Consider the following 17,506-nt stretch of genomic DNA (forward strand, 5'->3'; position numbering starts at 1 on the left):
AGAATGTCCGTGTTGACAAACATTTTGAAATTTCAAATCTTAAACACACATTTTCTACTGTTCCTTGCTATGTCATAGGTGTATATAGATCCCCCTATAGAAATTTTGATGCTTTTCTGAAATCACTTGATGGAGTTTTAAATAAATTAATGTCAGGTTGTAGAAGCGTGAATCTTGTTATATTGGGAGATCTCAACATCAACACTTTACAATTTTACATGATGGCCGGGAAAGCAAATATTTTACAGATTGTGTCCTGTCTTATGGGGCTGAAGATCTTATTGGACTAGTACCCACCAGAATAGCTAACACACATAGTAGTTCAATTCATCTACATCTACATCCATACTCCACAAGCCACCTGACGGTGTGTGGCGGAGGGTACCTTCAGTACCTCTATCGATTCTCCCCTCTATTCCAGTCTCGTATTGTTCGTAGAATGAAAGATTGTCGGTATGCCTCTGTGTGGGCTCTAATCTCTCTGATCTTATCCTCATGGTCTCTTCGCGAGATATACATAGGAGGGAATAATATACTGCTTGACTCCTCGGTGAAGGTATGTTCTCGAAACTTCAACAAAAGCCTGTACCGAGCTACTGAGTGTCTCTCTTGCAGAGTCTTCCACTGCCGGCCGGGGTGTCCGAGCGGTTCTAGGCGCTACAGTCTGGAACCGCGCAACCGGTACAGTCGCAGGTTCGAATCCTGCCTTGGGCATGGATGTGTGTGTTGTCCTTAGGTTAGTTAGGTTTAAGTAGTTCTAAGTTCTAGGGGACTGATGACCTCAGAAGTTAAGTTCCATTTTGCTCAGAGCCATTTGAACCATTTTGAAGTCTTCCACTGGAGTTTATCTATCATATCTGTAATGCCTTTGTGATTACTAAATGATTCTGTAAAGAAGCACGCTGCTCTCTGTTGGATCTTCTCTATCTCTTCTATCAACCCTATCCGGGTCGGATCCCACAGTGGTGAGCAGTATTCAAGCAGTGGGTTAACAAGTGTACTGTAATCGACTTTGTTTCCGTACTGCATTTCCTTAGGATTCTTCCAATGAATCTCAGTCTGGCATCTGCTTTACCGACGATTAATTTTGTATGGTCATTCCATTTTAAATCACTCCTAATGCCTGCTCCCAGATAATTTATGGAATTGACTGCTTCCAGTTGCTGACCTGCTATATTGTAGCTAAATGATAAAGGATCTTTCTTTCTATGTATTTGCAGCACATTACATTTGTCTATATTGAGATTCAATTGCCATTCCCTGCACCATGCGTCAATTCGTTGCAGATCCTCCTGGATTTCAGTGCAATTTTCCATTGTTACAACCTCTCAATATACTACAGCATCATCCACAAAAAAGCCTCAGTGAACTTCCAATGTTATCCACAAGGTCATTTATATATATTGTGAATAGCAACTGTCCTGCAACATTCCCCTGCGGCACACCTGAAATCATTTTTACTTCGAAAGACTTCTCTCCATTGAGAATGACATGCTGCGTTCTGTTATCTAGGAACTCCTCAATCCAATCACACAATTGGTCTGACAGTCCATATGCTCTTACTTTGTTCATTAAATGACTGTGGAGAACTCTATCAAACGCCTTGCGGAAGTCAAGAAAAACGGCATCTACCTGGGAACCCGTGTCTAAGGCCCTCTGAGTCTCGTGGACGAATAGCGGGAGCTGGGTTTCACATGATCGTCTTTTTCGAAACCCATGCTGATTCCTACAGAGTAGATTTCTAGTCTCCAGAAAAGTCATTATGCTCGAACATAATACGTGTTCCAAAATTCTACAACTGATCGACGTTAGAGATACAGGTCTATAGTTCTGCACATCTGTTCGAAGTCCCTTCTTGAAAACCGGGATGACCTGTGCCCTTTTCCAATCTTTTGGAACGCAACGCCTTTCTAGAGACCTACTGTACACTGCTGCAAGAAGGGGAGCAAGTTCCTTTGCGTACTCTGTGTAAAATCAAACTGGTATCCCATCAGGTCCAGCGGCCTTTCCTCTTTTGAGCGATTTTAATTGTTTTTCTATCCCTCTGTCATCTATTTCGATATCTACCAATTTGTCATCTGTGCGACAATCTAGTGAAGGAACTACAGTGCAGTCTTCCTCTGTGAAACAGTTTTGGGAAAAGACATTTAGTATTTCGGACTTTAGTCTGTCATCCTCTGTTTCAATACCATTTTGGTCACAGAGTGTCTGGACATTTTGTTTCGATCCACCTACTGCTTTGACATAAGACCAAAATTTCTTAGGATTTTCTGCCAAGTCAGTACATAAAACTTTACTTTCGAATTGAACGCCTCTTGCATAGCCCTCCTCAGACCACATTTCGCTTCGTGTAATTTTTGTTTGTCTGCAAGGCTTTGGCTATGTTTATGTTTGCTGTGAAGTTCCCTTTGCTTCAGTAGCAGTTTTCTAACTCGGTTGTTGTACCACGATGGCTCTTTTCCACCTCTTACTATCTTGCTTGGCAAATACTCATCTAATGCACATTGTATGATGGTTTCGAACTTTGTCCACTGATCCTCAACACTAACTGTACTTGAGATAAAACTTTTGTGTTGAGCTGCTTTTTGTCATTTTGCTAAACAGAAAAATCTTCCTACCTTTTTTAATATTTCTATTTACGGCTGAAATCATCGATGCAGTAACCGCTTTATGATCGCTGATTCCCTGTTCTGTGTTAACTGAATTGAGCATATTATCACAAATTATGACCACATCATCTCAACAGACATAATAAACAGGCACCTCTCAGATCATTTCGGTCAAACACTAGTTCTAGAATGTAATATCAAATTCAAACCAAGAAAAATGTACAAGCACAGCTGAATACTGTCTGCAAACAACAATGCTACACAATGACATAGTTTAAGCCAGGAAACATGGGAATCGGTTATGACTACCACTAGGGTCAACAATAAATGGAACATGTTCACATAAATTCTGACTGAACAGTTAAACAGAGCCATGCCATTAAAAAAAGTGAGTATCCAGAAAAATCAACCTTCAGAATCAAAACCTGTGCCATTAGATTTCAAAACAAAAGATCTGAAAGCAAAAATGGATAACATGTATAGCATATGCAGACTGACTAACCCAGAGTTATATAAAGAGCTCGACAACAGTACAAATAAAAGTACCTCAAAGAAGTTAGGAGATTAAAATCAGAAAGAATCAGCCAACAGATACGAGGTTCAGATAATTTTTCAAATACCTGCTGGTCAACTGTAAAAAAAATCAGAAACAATGACAGAAAAACTAAAATTAATAATGTACAATTAACTGTGAATAATGATTATACCTCTGATCCATTTCTAGTCAGCAATATTTTTAGCAATTAGTTCATAGATACAGTGGAAAACGATGCCTCTATGAAACAGGATATTCAGTGTACATTTGAGTCCGGTAACAAACAGAACTGCAGTACATTACCCACAGTAAGCATGTATGACAATCTGCAGCTTATTGACAGCCTCAGAAACAAAAAATTAGCAGGATTAGATGAAGTTTCTCCATATCTCAGCTTTCAGTAGACTGATAGAGAAAGTCACATTAAAAAAATCATGGAATATTACAACAATCTTGACATATTAGATGATTTCTAGCATGCTTTCCGAAGAGGTCAATGTATCACGTCAGCAGCAGTACAATTTGTCCATCATGAACTTGAAAAAAATACATGAAAATTCCCAAGCATCAGGAGTATTCCTGGACCTTTTAAGGGCTTTTGATAGAGTACATCATGACATTCTCTTACCAAAAACTGCGAAGAGTGGTGACACTGGAAAACTCATGCAATTGCTAGAAACATATTTAAAGAGTAGGCAGCAGAGCACAAAGACTATATACTCTAATGGAGAAATACTGGAGAGGCAAATGTCAAATATAAGGAACGTACACATCAACAAAAGCAAAACGAGAATAATGGAATGTAGTCGAATTAAATCAGGTGATGCTGAGGGAATTAGATTACGAAACGAGATGCTTAAAGTAGTACATGAGTTTTGCGATTTGGGGAGCAAAATAACTGATGATGATCGAAATAGAGAGGATATAAAATGTAGACTGGCAATGGCAAGGAAAGCATTTCTGAAGAAGAGAAATTTGTTAACATCGAGTATAGATTTAAGTGTCAGGAAGTCGTTTCTGAAAGTATTTATATGGAGTGTAGCCATGTAAGGAAGTGAAACATGGATGATAAATAGTTTAGACAAGAAGAGAATAGAAGCTTTAGAAATGTGGTGCTGCAGAAGAATGCTCAAGATCAGATGGGTAGATCAAGTAACTAATGAGGAGGTACTGAATAGAATTGGAGGGAAGAGAAATTTGTGGCACAACTTGACTAGAAGAAGGGATCGGTTGGTAGGGCATATTCTGAGGCATCAAAGGATCACCAATTTAGTATTGTAGGGCAGTGTGGAGGGTAAAAATCGTAGAGGGAGACCAAGAGATGAATACACTAAACAGATTCAGAAGGATGTAGGTTGCAGTAGGTACTGGGAGATGAAGAAGGTTGCGCAGGATAGAGTAGCATGGAGAGCTGCATCAAACCAGTCTCTGGACTGAAGACCACAACAACAATAACACTTTGGTGTTCCTCAGGGCTCCATTTTATGTCCAGTCCTATTCATATGCTGCATAAATGATTTCCCAAGTTCTCTTGACAATAATCAGTTGATCACTATGTATGCAAACGATAGATCTGGTGTCTGCTATGCAGTGATGCCCAGCCTAGTTGAAGAGATACCTAACTTTATTGAAAAAGCAAGAGCTCACTTTAAAAGATACAATTCAAAAGCAAATATAGAAAAAAATTAATATTATTCATTTTAAAACAAGTGGTCCAAACAGACAAAATACTATGATTTATGAAATTCTACCAGAAACCTGTACAGATTGCAAATTCTTCAGCTTAGGCATAGATGATTGACTTCCATGCAAGCAATAAGCTGATTATGTCTGTAAAAGAAATACATCCGGTGTATATGTATTAAGAAGATTATCACCATATTTTAATTCTGAAACCCTAAAGACTGTATATTATGGATTAGTGTACTATTTCTTGTCTTATGGAATAGTACTGTGGGTGGGACATGCCACACTAACATGAAAAAAGTTTTCATACTGCAGAAGCGAGCCTTGAGGATCATAGCAAAAGTAAAACCAGGAAAGTCTTGCAAACTTCTATTCATTATCCACAATATTCTCACACTTTACGCTGTGTGTGTACTGGAAAACATAATGCTAGTGAAAGAAGACACTAAGATCACAAAAAACATGGATATTCACAGCTATGAAACAAGGCATAGAAAAGCTTTCATATGGCTAACATAAGTAACTTTAACAGCGAAAAGCTCCTATGTCAAAGGAGCTGTTTTTAATAATTTATTACTAAATCAAGTTAAGATATTGATGGGGGAGACTGTTAAAAAAGCCGAGTAAGCAGTGGGTTATCCAAAAATGCCCTTATAACTTAAATTTATCATGAATTATAATGTAATAAGAAATAAGAAACCAGAGAGCACTGAGGAAGACTGCAGTGTGAAATCAACTGAACTCAATCCAATTCCTTTTTAGTTATGAGCGTTTTGCAGTGATTTATGGTGTCCTACACCTATTGAAGAACACTATAAATGCTCTACTATGGACTAAAATACAATTTGGGTTTAAAAAGAGGCCAGTTTTAAATTTATTCTGAAGGCTTTTCTTCTAGATCAGAAGAAGATATTTAAGACTTTGCCAAAATTGCAAAGGAGCTATTTTGGCTTTAAGGATTTATTTTTCTAAAATGAAACTTAAGGTACCTGCAGCCCAGCGTAGTCATACTGTTGCCACAGTTATTGAGATGTATGCAACCTGCAATATTTTGCTTGCAGAGGCAATGTACACTGCAGAATTTATTGAAATGATTGACTGCCTGTTTGATTCACTAAATAGCTTTCATTATTATCCAAAAGATGGCAAATCGTATAAGCATGCCATCTCTTCAGAGTCACCACATACTGAAATGTGGTACAGTGTATTAAAGGAAAAGGAAAGTGTTTGAGCTCGGAAAAGGGAGAGATAGGACAAAAATGTTCAGTTTCGTAAGTGGGTGGCAAACTACTATAAGATCACTGACATTCATTTCGAACAGGTGTAAAAAATTGCTTTCAATTTTTTAAGCTGAGGGTCATCAATCAAGAGGAACCAGAGATTTATTTAATTGTGTGAGGCAACATAAAGTTCCAAACACCAACCCAAACCATTTTCAGTTCAAAGCAGTACTGAAAACATTTGTGACCTCATAAAATCTTTAGGAAGTTGTGAGGATGGCAGATGTACACAATTAAGCAGTTCCAGGCACTTTCTGGGATCTCATAATGACTGCTTTCTTGACTCCATAAAAGGTGACTGCATAGTCAATGAAAATCTTTTATACGGTGTCCTTGCTGATTATACAGCTGGTGGTGGTGACAGTGGTTGTGAAGAGACTGTTGTAAGGAATGACAGGCAAGCACTGATATGCATAGACAATTAGTGTGAAACACCTGAAACTAACTATGATGACTGTAAAACGACTCTGTTTTCACCAACACCTACAGAGGATTATGTATTTAAAAGTTTCTGAGAATGTGATACCTTAAGCACACAATTATTATATGCAAATGACAGTCTAATGTCCTCTGTAACAAATTTTCACAGTCAGTTGTATGCATTTCAGATAAATTTGGGAACAGGAAGATTGGAAGATAAATTCCATTCACCTTTTACATTTCCAGAAAGGATACCTTCTTCTAAATGGCTCTGAGCACTATGGGATACCATCTTCTAAATCCAACTTCTCTTAACAGTATATATTAAGAAAATGTGTACCAGTTCTGATCACAAATATGTCAGAGATTAGAAACACACCATATGTAATGAAAGGGTGAATTTGGTTAAGGAGAAACTGAATAAAACGTTTAAAGCTGTTTGTTGGTTCAGAGGTAAATTTTAGTATGTGCTTCAAAAATAAAATATAGTAATTAATTTTTGTTTACGGTTAATTGCTTTTATCCCCATTTCCTATCCATGAAACTTTTCTCTTGATTTTGTTGTTTTGACTGCCGTTGTGTTGAAGCATTTACACTTCTATTAAGATTCAGGAACTTTTTAAAAGAAGTCAGTGGTTAGTGACACACCTTTCCTGAAATAGACCTACAGTTGTGACGAATTTTAGGTAACAAATAGGCCTACACGCTTTGTCCCTTTGTACTGATGACATGGTAGCTAAGAATGCAATAGATGGTACAGTTTTTTTCGTGGTAGTGTATTAATTCTGATCATCAAAATGAAAGTTATTTGAAGGGTAATATGGCTGTGGGTGCATCCTGATTTGTTTCTTAATTATTACAATAATGAAAGTCAATTGATAAAACAATGCACCAGCAGGTGGTCACTTGTAAAAATTAGATATTTATACATCTACGATTGTAGAGCTCAGTGACAAATGCTCAGTAAGATAAAATCACAGTAGGTATGTGGGAGAGACAATGAGTCGAGAATAGGAACATAATTGTTTGTCTGCAGGTGGGCTTATCTCTTACGATTCAATTGTGTTAATTCACTTACATGTGTGTCTCAAGGAAAATGTAATAATTTAGCTTGCACATGCAAGAAGGGACGTGTTTTACTTCCCAATGTCTGGTCTTGCATAAGACAAGTAAAATCTAAAGGTAGCATAAAGAAATCAAAATTTTCTATTTGTAAATTAATGAATTATTCCAATTCCTCCACCAATGCTGAAATATACTCCAATTGACTTTAGTGAGTGTTTTCTGTACCTTTGTATAATCAGAATGGTATATACTTAAAAATACAGTTTGTATTGTGATAAAGATGAGTTAAAATCACTTCTGTATTGTAGTATGTTATAGCTGTGTTTAAGTTCTTTTTATCTGATGCTAGTCAAAATCATAACTTAAGAAATTCGGAAGACTTGTATTAGTAAAATTAAAAGTATAAAAACAGTTTCTATATACGGTACAGGGGACGCAATCCGCAATGTTTCCTTTTTTTTAAATCATCTCCGTATCACTTGGGGCTCTGCTATCGCTCTGTGGTTCCCTCTTTTAGCACAGGACTTGCGCTTCTCATTTGTTGTTGTTCTCTGGTGTGACCACCACAAGTGAACACTCCACCATTTATCACTGACGTCAACTAACGTTCTGTTCCACTGAAGCATAGTGTGAATAGGCCTTGAGTGGTTGATGTGCCTTTATTTACACATACGTCATTAGAAGTACTATGGCTGCACTCCTTTCAAAGATATACTTTGGATTTCTCCAAGACAACAATAGATGTCTTTGTTGTCAACATATCGTTGTGACTGCGGTAGTCATTCTAGCGAAAAATTAAAGCAGAAGCTCTTTATATGTTCTACCAGTTCATCCATTGCAATTATGAAAACTATTGCTTTTTTAAGTTAGAAATTGCCCACTTCATACTCGTTAGTTGTATAGTGGTACATAGAACGGAAAGTACTTAAGAAGCTCCCCCAACACTAAATAACTGTGCTAGTCGTGTGAAATATATCCTAATTCGATTGAAAAATTACAATTCAGTGCAAGGAAAGTAAACTTCTCCCATTATTCTTGAAAGTAACTGAAACGATGAGAAAAATCACTAGCAGGACTATGCCTTTACGAGTACCAGAACACATTTCGTCTGCATATGTGCTTTATCTGAAAGTGCTGTTGTTTCGAAAAACAAGTCTCCGAAAATAACAGTTTGTAAAGTTTCTTTGTACTTACTAGTGACAGTGAGACTAAGTCATGTTTTAATTCCTTCTCATATGTGTCCATCTTTTTTGTCTCTTTTGTTCTGACGATGAGTACTATTGTAGTTTGTTTTTACTACATAATCAATGTGTTTTCAACATTTATTCACATTTCCGTAGATTACTGGCATTGACAAATCTCAGCAACATGAAGGTGAATAATAAAATTTTCGCTAATGGCAGTGCACGAACAAGAATCATTATTTTCGCAACTCATACTCTTCAGCCAGTAGAGAAGATGATATCCAGTACACCACAATAAGATTGTACAACTGCTACCTTTCTCCTGTGCGTAACACTCTTGAAACATCTAAATGCCCGTACCTCATTATCTGACATTTTATATCACTAAATTTATCTGTCTAGGAGATCCTTAATGCAGACATAATTTACAATGCGGTTATAATATAAAACACTCCATAAAAGAGCTTGATGGGATCCAATATGGCATCACCAAAGTGCTACAGCCAAAGAGTATCTTGCATCCATAGTATCTCTCGTAACATATTTGTATATAAAGGCACGTGATTGTTGCAATGAGAATACTGAAACTTCCCTAGTCAGCAAACGGTGTACCCTCAAAACTTTCTTCCCGATAATCCTTGGCAAACGTAGATGTAGCTGTAGAGCGGTAGGTGTGTTAGTGCATTTTGTTATATGATAGTGTTCAGGTCTGTATCCAGTGGGAACCAAAGGTACCGTATAAATTCTCGTGAACGTCGATAGCTTTGATCTCTACTATCGATAACATCAGTCGATAGTGAATGTGTCACAGTTGTTGATGTCATAGATTCAAGTGGTGTGATGTGTCTTTGAGTTGTTAATATTTTGTGCATTGCTTATAACGGCGTGTAACAGGTGGTAACTGTCAGTGAGACAGTATGGTATGGGGAGTGCGTGTTCATGTACGTGCAGTTTCAGTAAGCGTTGTGGGATACGCATATCTCTTCCTCCGTTGGAAATTGAAATTAATCCCAATGTTTAGCATCAAGTGAAGTGGTATGTTACTGCCAGTTCGGACGTTACCGAAACAGCCTGTAAACACTGACTATTTCTGTAAAATTATTTGTGTTATTACCTCATAAAATGGAGGTGAATTATGATGAGGATGTTATAGCAAAATCGACCAACAGAACAGAAGAAGAGACTACAGGCATAACATCGAGCAACGGAGAACTTTTAATAAGTCGTAGATCCCGAAAATGTACTCAGTATTTAGCTGCGTTTATCGTCACAGTTGGTGCGTTTGCCGTTGGGAATGTTGTGGCCTGGTCAGCACCAGCAAGCAGAGAACTACAATTAAAATTTAAGTTTACATTGTCTCAAGTGTCTTGGATCAGCTCCTTTATGGTACTTGGGAGTGGAGCATCCGTTATGCCTACTGGGTACTTAGTTGATAAATTTGGACGGAAATCTGTAATGCTGGCGTTGACAATCCCATTTGTTGGAGGCTGGGCTTTAATTGCCTGGGCAAATACATGGGCGCTGTTTTGTGCTGGCCGTTTCATCACGGGCATGGCTTGTGGAGCATATGCAATATCAGCACCAATATATATTTGTGAAATAGCAGAGACTGGAATAAGGGAAATGCTTGGAACGTGCTTCCAGCTAATGATAAATGTTGGTGTTGTTTTTGCGTATGTATTAGGCAGAGAATTGGATATATTCTGGTCGTCAATAGTATGTGGTGTTGTACCAATAATTTATGGAATTATGTTTGCTTTTATGCCAGAAACACCAGTGTATTATATGCATAAAGGAATGGAAGATGAAGCGAAAACATCTCTTTTCTGGCTTCAAGGACCTGATTGTGATGTGGAGGAAGAGTTGTTACAGATAGGAAGAAATTGTGATGATAACGATGGAGCAACCAAAGATGCCCAGAGCTCCAGAACTGCAAAGGTAGCATTTTTTATTGCAATTGGCCTAATGTCATTTCAGCAGCTCTGCGGTATTAATGCTGTGATATTCTACACAACAGATATATTTCACTTTGTTGGAAGCAGTATTGAGCCAAGTATATGTACAATAATTGTTGGGGCGATACAGGTAATTGCGTCTCTGTGCACATCGTTACTTGTTGGTGTTCTGGGTTGCCGTATTTTGCTACTTATTTCCAGTTTTGTCATGTTTATATGTATGTATTTGCTGGGATTATTTTTTTACCTCCAAGGGAAGTATGGAATGTCATACATCATAGATATTGAATGGTTGCCACTTGTGAGTATTTGTCTGTATGTTGCAGTATATTCATTTGGTTTTGGCCCTGTACCTTGTATAATGATGAGTGTCTTGTTTCCAAGACATATTAAAGGTTTTGCTAGCTCTGTGACGTGTTTCCTAAGTACTGTTTTAGGTTTTGTTATTGCCAAATTCTTTTCTGACCTGATAGAAAATGTTGGTATTGCCTCAACATTTTGGCTGTTCTCAGTTCTCACAGCAATTGGTAGTGTGTTTGTGTTTTTTGTTGTTCCTGAGACCAGAGGAAAGTCATTAGAGGTGTTGCAAAGGGAACTTGCTGGTGAGGACTCTCGTGATGCATTAAGGTCTTAATTTTATACTCAGACTTAAATTAAGTTTCTTTTTGTTCCATAGCCTATGGTAACAGATCATGAGATTATTTTTATGATTTGCATGTTTCACATTTTAAAGATGTATGGGTTTGATGCTACTTCCTACGCATTTGTAGCATTGTTTGAACATAAACCAGTAGATAGCTTTGTATGATATTGAAGATGTCAGTATTCATAAAATGTAAGCAGATATCACTACTTACAGATATATTTTTAATAAATTTTAAAAAAATCAATTTTATCTTGTGTTTGACATGTTTCTTTTGCCCTTAGATATCATTCCTCTACTCATAATTTGGCTGAATGCATAGGCTCAATTTGTTTTCAAATATTTTTGTTTGTACATGCATTGTTAACTTGGAATTGTGACTTGAAAATGCCTCATTGTATTTTGTTGCCACAGTTCAGTCTTTTAAGCTAATGCATGCTACATCCATAAAGGGTGACTTACACATTTTTTGTGTAATAAAATGGTAAACCGGTGATGCTAATATTTACTATAGCAATCAAATGGAAAAATAACCTGAGCTGCAACAGTTCATTGTTCATTATTAGTATACGTACGTGTGAATGTGGGTAGATGGTGTCATCAAAATATGCAGTAGTAATTGTGTTGCACAACATTCAAATCCCTTAAAGTTGTGGTTCTTTGTGGTTCCTGTATATCTATAGACCGGCTATGACAGGGAGGCGAAAAGATTAAAGTTATGTTTGGTTTTGACATGAAATCAGGTTATGGTGTTCAAATATTGTGAATGTTAATATTGTGTAGTTGCTGCATAGTATACCTGAATTTCTGTTCTGAAGCCATTAAATTTTACATTTTTTCGACAGTGTCTCAAAATGTGTTAAGCTTTAAGTTATATCTTCTAATGTTACAACCATGAGCAAGTGAATCACTGTTGTAAATAATGTGGTTAGTTGGTATAGATGCACCAGCAGCTCTTCTATAGTTGTTACTTCGAATATTTGGCAATAGTTTTTGGTGATAGCTACTGTTCTCAAATGCTATGCTTCACCTTTGAGTCTAAATGTGTTTCTGTAGCATTGTATGGCCCAAAAATGCTAGTAATGTGCTGCTGTGCCTGTCCCCTCCTAAAGGTGGTTATAGACATATATATATACTAACTGCACTTCCCCACTTGAAGTTGCACAATCAGCTTCCTATGTTTCAAGCAGAGGTGAGCATGGTCCACCATAATTCTGATGCAGCCAGGCATACATTATTAGACCAGCTTAGAAGGAAACTGTTCTCTATATGTGTATAGTGTGTCCATCTGTGCTGTTGAAACTTAATTTCCAGTAATGGTCAAATTTTTAAATATGCCTTCACTGTGTAGGATCTGGATTGTTGTTTTTATTTGAACATAAACTTAAGCCGATGCAGTAGCCATGAAGAAGAGAATGTAATGCAGGTTGCATGATGTAAACACCCTATTGTCAGAAGATAAAGGCAGGGGAGGAGGAATAGTTGCCAGAAGCTGCAGTTGGCAGTTGATGGAGGGGAAAAAAGTGGCCAAAAGAAATATGCAATACTTTAAGACGGGATAAAGTAACTTTTCCCTAAGACCATATAGTGTGTTGTCTCTTGTCTGCACTTTAAATCCAGACAGCATGTTAGTAAAGCTTATAACACTTGTATTTCAATTAATCACATTTTAATAAATAATAAATCAATACCCATTGTGTCTTTGTAAAGTAGCTGAAGTCTGTGCATTTAAAAATTTCTTTCTGTTTCATCCATTTTTACTGGCATACAGCCTAAGTTGATTTTAATTGAATACCTCCTTTCTCACTGCCGTTCATTAAATTTCATGGACAGTTTACAGAGTGGCCTACCTGACATGAAAAACCTAAAATTAGATCTAAGGTAGCAAGTAATTTAAGTCAGACAGTACCCGTTTTGTAATTACTTAACAAAGTGGCTTTCTTATTGGAGACATAAATATATTTTAACAGCATCTGAGAGGACTTGGAGTAGTAGTGTTGTTGTCTTCAGTATGAAGTACTGTCCTGTGCAAGTCTGATCATCTCCAATTAACAATGGTAACATTCATCCTTCTGAATTTGCTTACTGTATTCATCTCTTGATCTCCCTCTACAATTTTTACCACACTTCCCTCCGATACTAATTGGTAATCATTTGATGTCTTGGAATGTGTCCTATCAACCAATCCCTTCTTCTAGATAGGTTGTCACAAATTTCGTTTCTCCCTAGTTCTATGTGATACCTCCTCATTAGTTACATGCTCTACCCACGTAATCTTCAGCACTCTTCTGTAGCTCCGCATTTCAAAAGCTTCTATGCTCTTCTTGTCTAATTCATTTATCGTCCATGTTTCACTTCCATACACTGCTGCACTCAAGACAGATACCTTCAGAAAAGACGTGCTAATACTTAAATCTATTTTCCATGTTATCAAATTTCTCTTCTTAAGAAATACTTTTCTTGCCATTGCCAGTCTAAATTTCATATCCACACACTGTAACTTGTGTTGTGTAAGATGGTTCCTTTGATGCCACAATGTTACTCCAATAACTCTTTCATACTTATGTGCTGATGGATGTGTAATGCTGTTGATGATCAAATCATCAGTCTCATGCTGCAAAAGAAACTAACAACTGTGCTCATTTTACTCTGTATGTGAATGTGATTTAATTTCTACTGTTGTTGCACATCTATGTACTCCGAACAGTTACTGACAAGGAAACAAATCATATATAATACTTCACTCTGTGTACCAAAGGCAGTTTTGTTAATAAGTTTGAATCTCATTGCCCATTTTCCCACCATTGAAGTGTTACCAGTCTATGTTTCATTTCACCTCCTTTTCCTATTTATATCAGTTTGGAGGAGGATGGAGTTTCCAAACAAGATATCACACATAGTTACATCTGTTGGTATTCATTTGCTTTTAGTTTTCTATCTCTAGCTATTTTCTAATGAATATGACAGGATAAAATAGATTACTCGGTCTACTATAGTGCCACTTGTTAATTGAACTTGCCTTATACCAAAGCTATTTGTGCTATTTCCAACATTTTTTACTTTTGTATTGGGATGTGTGGGTCTATTTCATCATTTACACTTTTTGTTAACTATTTGGATAATGTCCTAGAGGGGGTAATGAACATCGATTTATTGTTTAAGGAAATGTAGTGGTTCTGACAGCTTTTTGGCCTTTATTACTCTTGTAAGTAAATATGCATATGAATGTTGGCATGTGGTGTTTTTTACATGTGTCATATGGATTACCGGTATCATCTCAGTGTTCTCGCACAATTTCACATTTATCCTTAGTAAAGTAAGCTCGGCAAACAGTGAATGTTTTTTCACACATTTATTATTAACTGTCAAGCAGTCAGGCTTACCAAGCTTCTTTTGGTCGCCAGTCTAAAATTTGTTTGCACATGTTACTTTCTGGATCAGTTGGGACTACAAGCAAGGGGCCCCAAGCCATTGCAGCACTTCTTTCTTGTGCTGCAGTTTCACTCGGTGACTATGTATCTTCTTAGACTTATTTACTAGGACAGATTCTCTGCTGATAACCTAGCTCAATTATTGGATGTTGATTCGAGCATCTCTCATTTTGTTTCCCTATTTTACACCACATATTTATTATTTATTTTATGGCCTTCATTGGACCACTCTAGTCACAAATACAAAGTTCTAAACAAGTTGTTACACAGGGATACGATTTGGTTCAACAATAACTTAATATGATATTTAGGTAATATAATTATTAGTCGTATTCTTATATGAAAGGTGTTTTGCTCTTCTGTCTGCCCGATATTTCTTCATTCTTTCAGTGTCAGTTACCTCTATAGAGGAAGCTACCTGCTGCAGTGATTGCATTGGTTGCCCTAGCTGTCACCTCCCTATGCATGGCAAAGAAGCAGTTTCTGCCCATTTCAAGGCACTGTGACCCAGGGCACTGTCCATTATCCCATGTGACCTTTCCCATGCATTGGTGGTACCTTTGGGAGAGCCCTTGTTTGGAGTAGGTGGCATCATGGTGGATATTTGGCTTCACATAATGACCAAAATCACCAGCCCTGAGATTCGGGCAGTTCAATGCGGATTGTTAAGACACTAGAAATTCTCTCTCTCTTTGGCCACACTATCCGAGGAAAGCAAAACAAAGTGGCTTGCAGAAATGTTCTCCCCTCATTTCCTGGTATGTTGAATATGTATTTGACAAACTCTTTCCTTAACAAATCACAATGCACTTTCATCTTAACCAGTCCAAGGCATTATGCTTTTCTAAATAACTTGGCTTGACAATCTAGCTGTTACTAAACATGGTACAGAGATTGTTATCATCAAGCTCTAATGCTGCAGGCAGATGGAAAAACTGTGTGAACTTGGAGAGGTAAGAAATTAACTTCGTACGTTATGTAGGTCAAAGGCATGGCAGACAACAGTGTTTGACACCACCACATTCATCCTCACTGTTAAGCAATTTTCTTCGAGTAGAGGTTAAAAGTTGTGGTATACCACTGTACTGTGAAGCTGCATTGTTCACCCTGGATGCTATACTTTAAGTACTAGTGTATCTGGCATATGTCCTCCTTGTGTATCCTTGACCTGACTTGCAGTGACTGGGCAGCTACTCTGTGAAAATTTGCCATGTGTGCTACCACCTGCTCGTGTAATTAGATTCCCAAATTATACTACCCAAATCAAGGAATGCAAAATTCAGAATCTAAGTCACCAAGTGCCTCTAACATTCTGAAGTTTCAAGTTTCTGAATCTCTAAGTATGATCATTCGAATCAAGTCTTTGATATGAACTTTTGCCACTACTGTGGTCAGGTTGTCCTGGAATATTTACTGCTTCAAAAATTACCTCCAGTAGTCACACAAATAAACTTGACCATGGCGACAATAGACCCTGCTTTCTCATGGTCCCTGCAACACAATCTTCTGGAACTATTTCCTGTGCCCAGATGGAGAATCTGTGTTCTCCTCCAGTGTTTACCAATGACAGGGCAGAAATCTACAAATCAGTAACATGACACACTGTAGGTCTCATGACTGCCCTCTCCCCTTTGGTTGCTGTGCCCTCAGTTAGTAAGCCCTCATAGGATTGAGTGTCAGAAGTTATGAAAGAGAAAAAGGAGAAATCTTCAGTGCCAGATTCTACGACACCTTTTAGTCTCCAAACTGTTGTTTATTGGTGTTGTTCACCTCCCATCGGTGACAGAATGTGGTTCTAGGGCAATTCAGACTGGTCACTTAACACCAAACCAGGAAACCTCAACGCCATGAGCCAATGTAATTGCTGTGGATATGTCACCTGCTACAACTACAGCATCTAATTTCCTGTTGTTCTGTAATCTTTTTTTCTCTCCAAACAAGAGTCTGCAAGGTTACCATTCTGTCAGAATCATACTGAATCTGAAAGGGCATCTGGAGGGGTCTGTACTTAAGTTCATGCATACATCATCCTCCACACCACATTGGAAGTAATAGCAGTGCACTGTTTGGTCATGTGTCTGTAAGTTATGATACTTTGGGTGTGTTTATATATTGTCTATTTTAGAAGGCCCTTTGGCCAAAAGTTCACTTGTTTAGGAGTCCTTTTATTTGCACTGTTGGCAACTCAACATCTCCACTATGTGGTGAGTAGCAATCTATCCTTTTCATAATATTGTCATTAAATACAAGGAATGCTAGGAGCACTAACTCCTTGAGAATGAGAATGTGTGAATCTTCCTCCCCCACCCCCCTCCCCCTCTTTGCCTGTGAGCTCGGGGCTTAGAATAGGCCCGAGATATTCCTGCCTGTCATAAGAGGCGACTAAAAGGAGTCTCAAATGTTTCTGCTTTTGTGATGGTCCCCTGTAGGGTTTGACCTCCATTCTTCAAAATTTTCCCAAAGAGCGAGCCAATTGGGGAAGGGCACCTTACATGGTGCATCATGTCCATTGTACGTTGAGATCTTTAGTCCACTTTCTTGTTGTTGCATTTCAGTCCCGTTCATTCTCAATCTCTTGGGCGAGTAAACCTTCCCGAGTGAGTTTTCCACCATGCACTATGCAGTGTCGCTTCCTGCATCAACGATGACCATGGACTTCTTTGCATTTGATATCCAGCACGGTAACCAGTCCGTTGTG

The 17,506-nt window shown here is 37.8% G+C and overlaps 1 protein-coding gene across 1 annotated transcript; it reads left to right on the forward strand.

The window, feature by feature from the left end:
- Positions 1-9,639: 9,639 nt before the first annotated feature.
- Positions 9,640-11,629, forward strand: LOC126177129 (facilitated trehalose transporter Tret1-like). The gene has a single exon (XM_049924398.1). It carries the CDS (start codon positions 9,902-9,904, stop codon positions 11,366-11,368), a length of 1,467 nt encoding a protein of 488 aa, XP_049780355.1. The 5' UTR covers positions 9,640-9,901; the 3' UTR covers positions 11,369-11,629.
- Positions 11,630-17,506: the final 5,877 nt, after the last annotated feature.

Source organism: Schistocerca cancellata, chromosome 3 (assembly GCF_023864275.1).
Source record: "Schistocerca cancellata isolate TAMUIC-IGC-003103 chromosome 3, iqSchCanc2.1, whole genome shotgun sequence".
In the NCBI taxonomy this organism is placed as follows: Eukaryota; Metazoa; Arthropoda; class Insecta; order Orthoptera; family Acrididae; genus Schistocerca; species Schistocerca cancellata.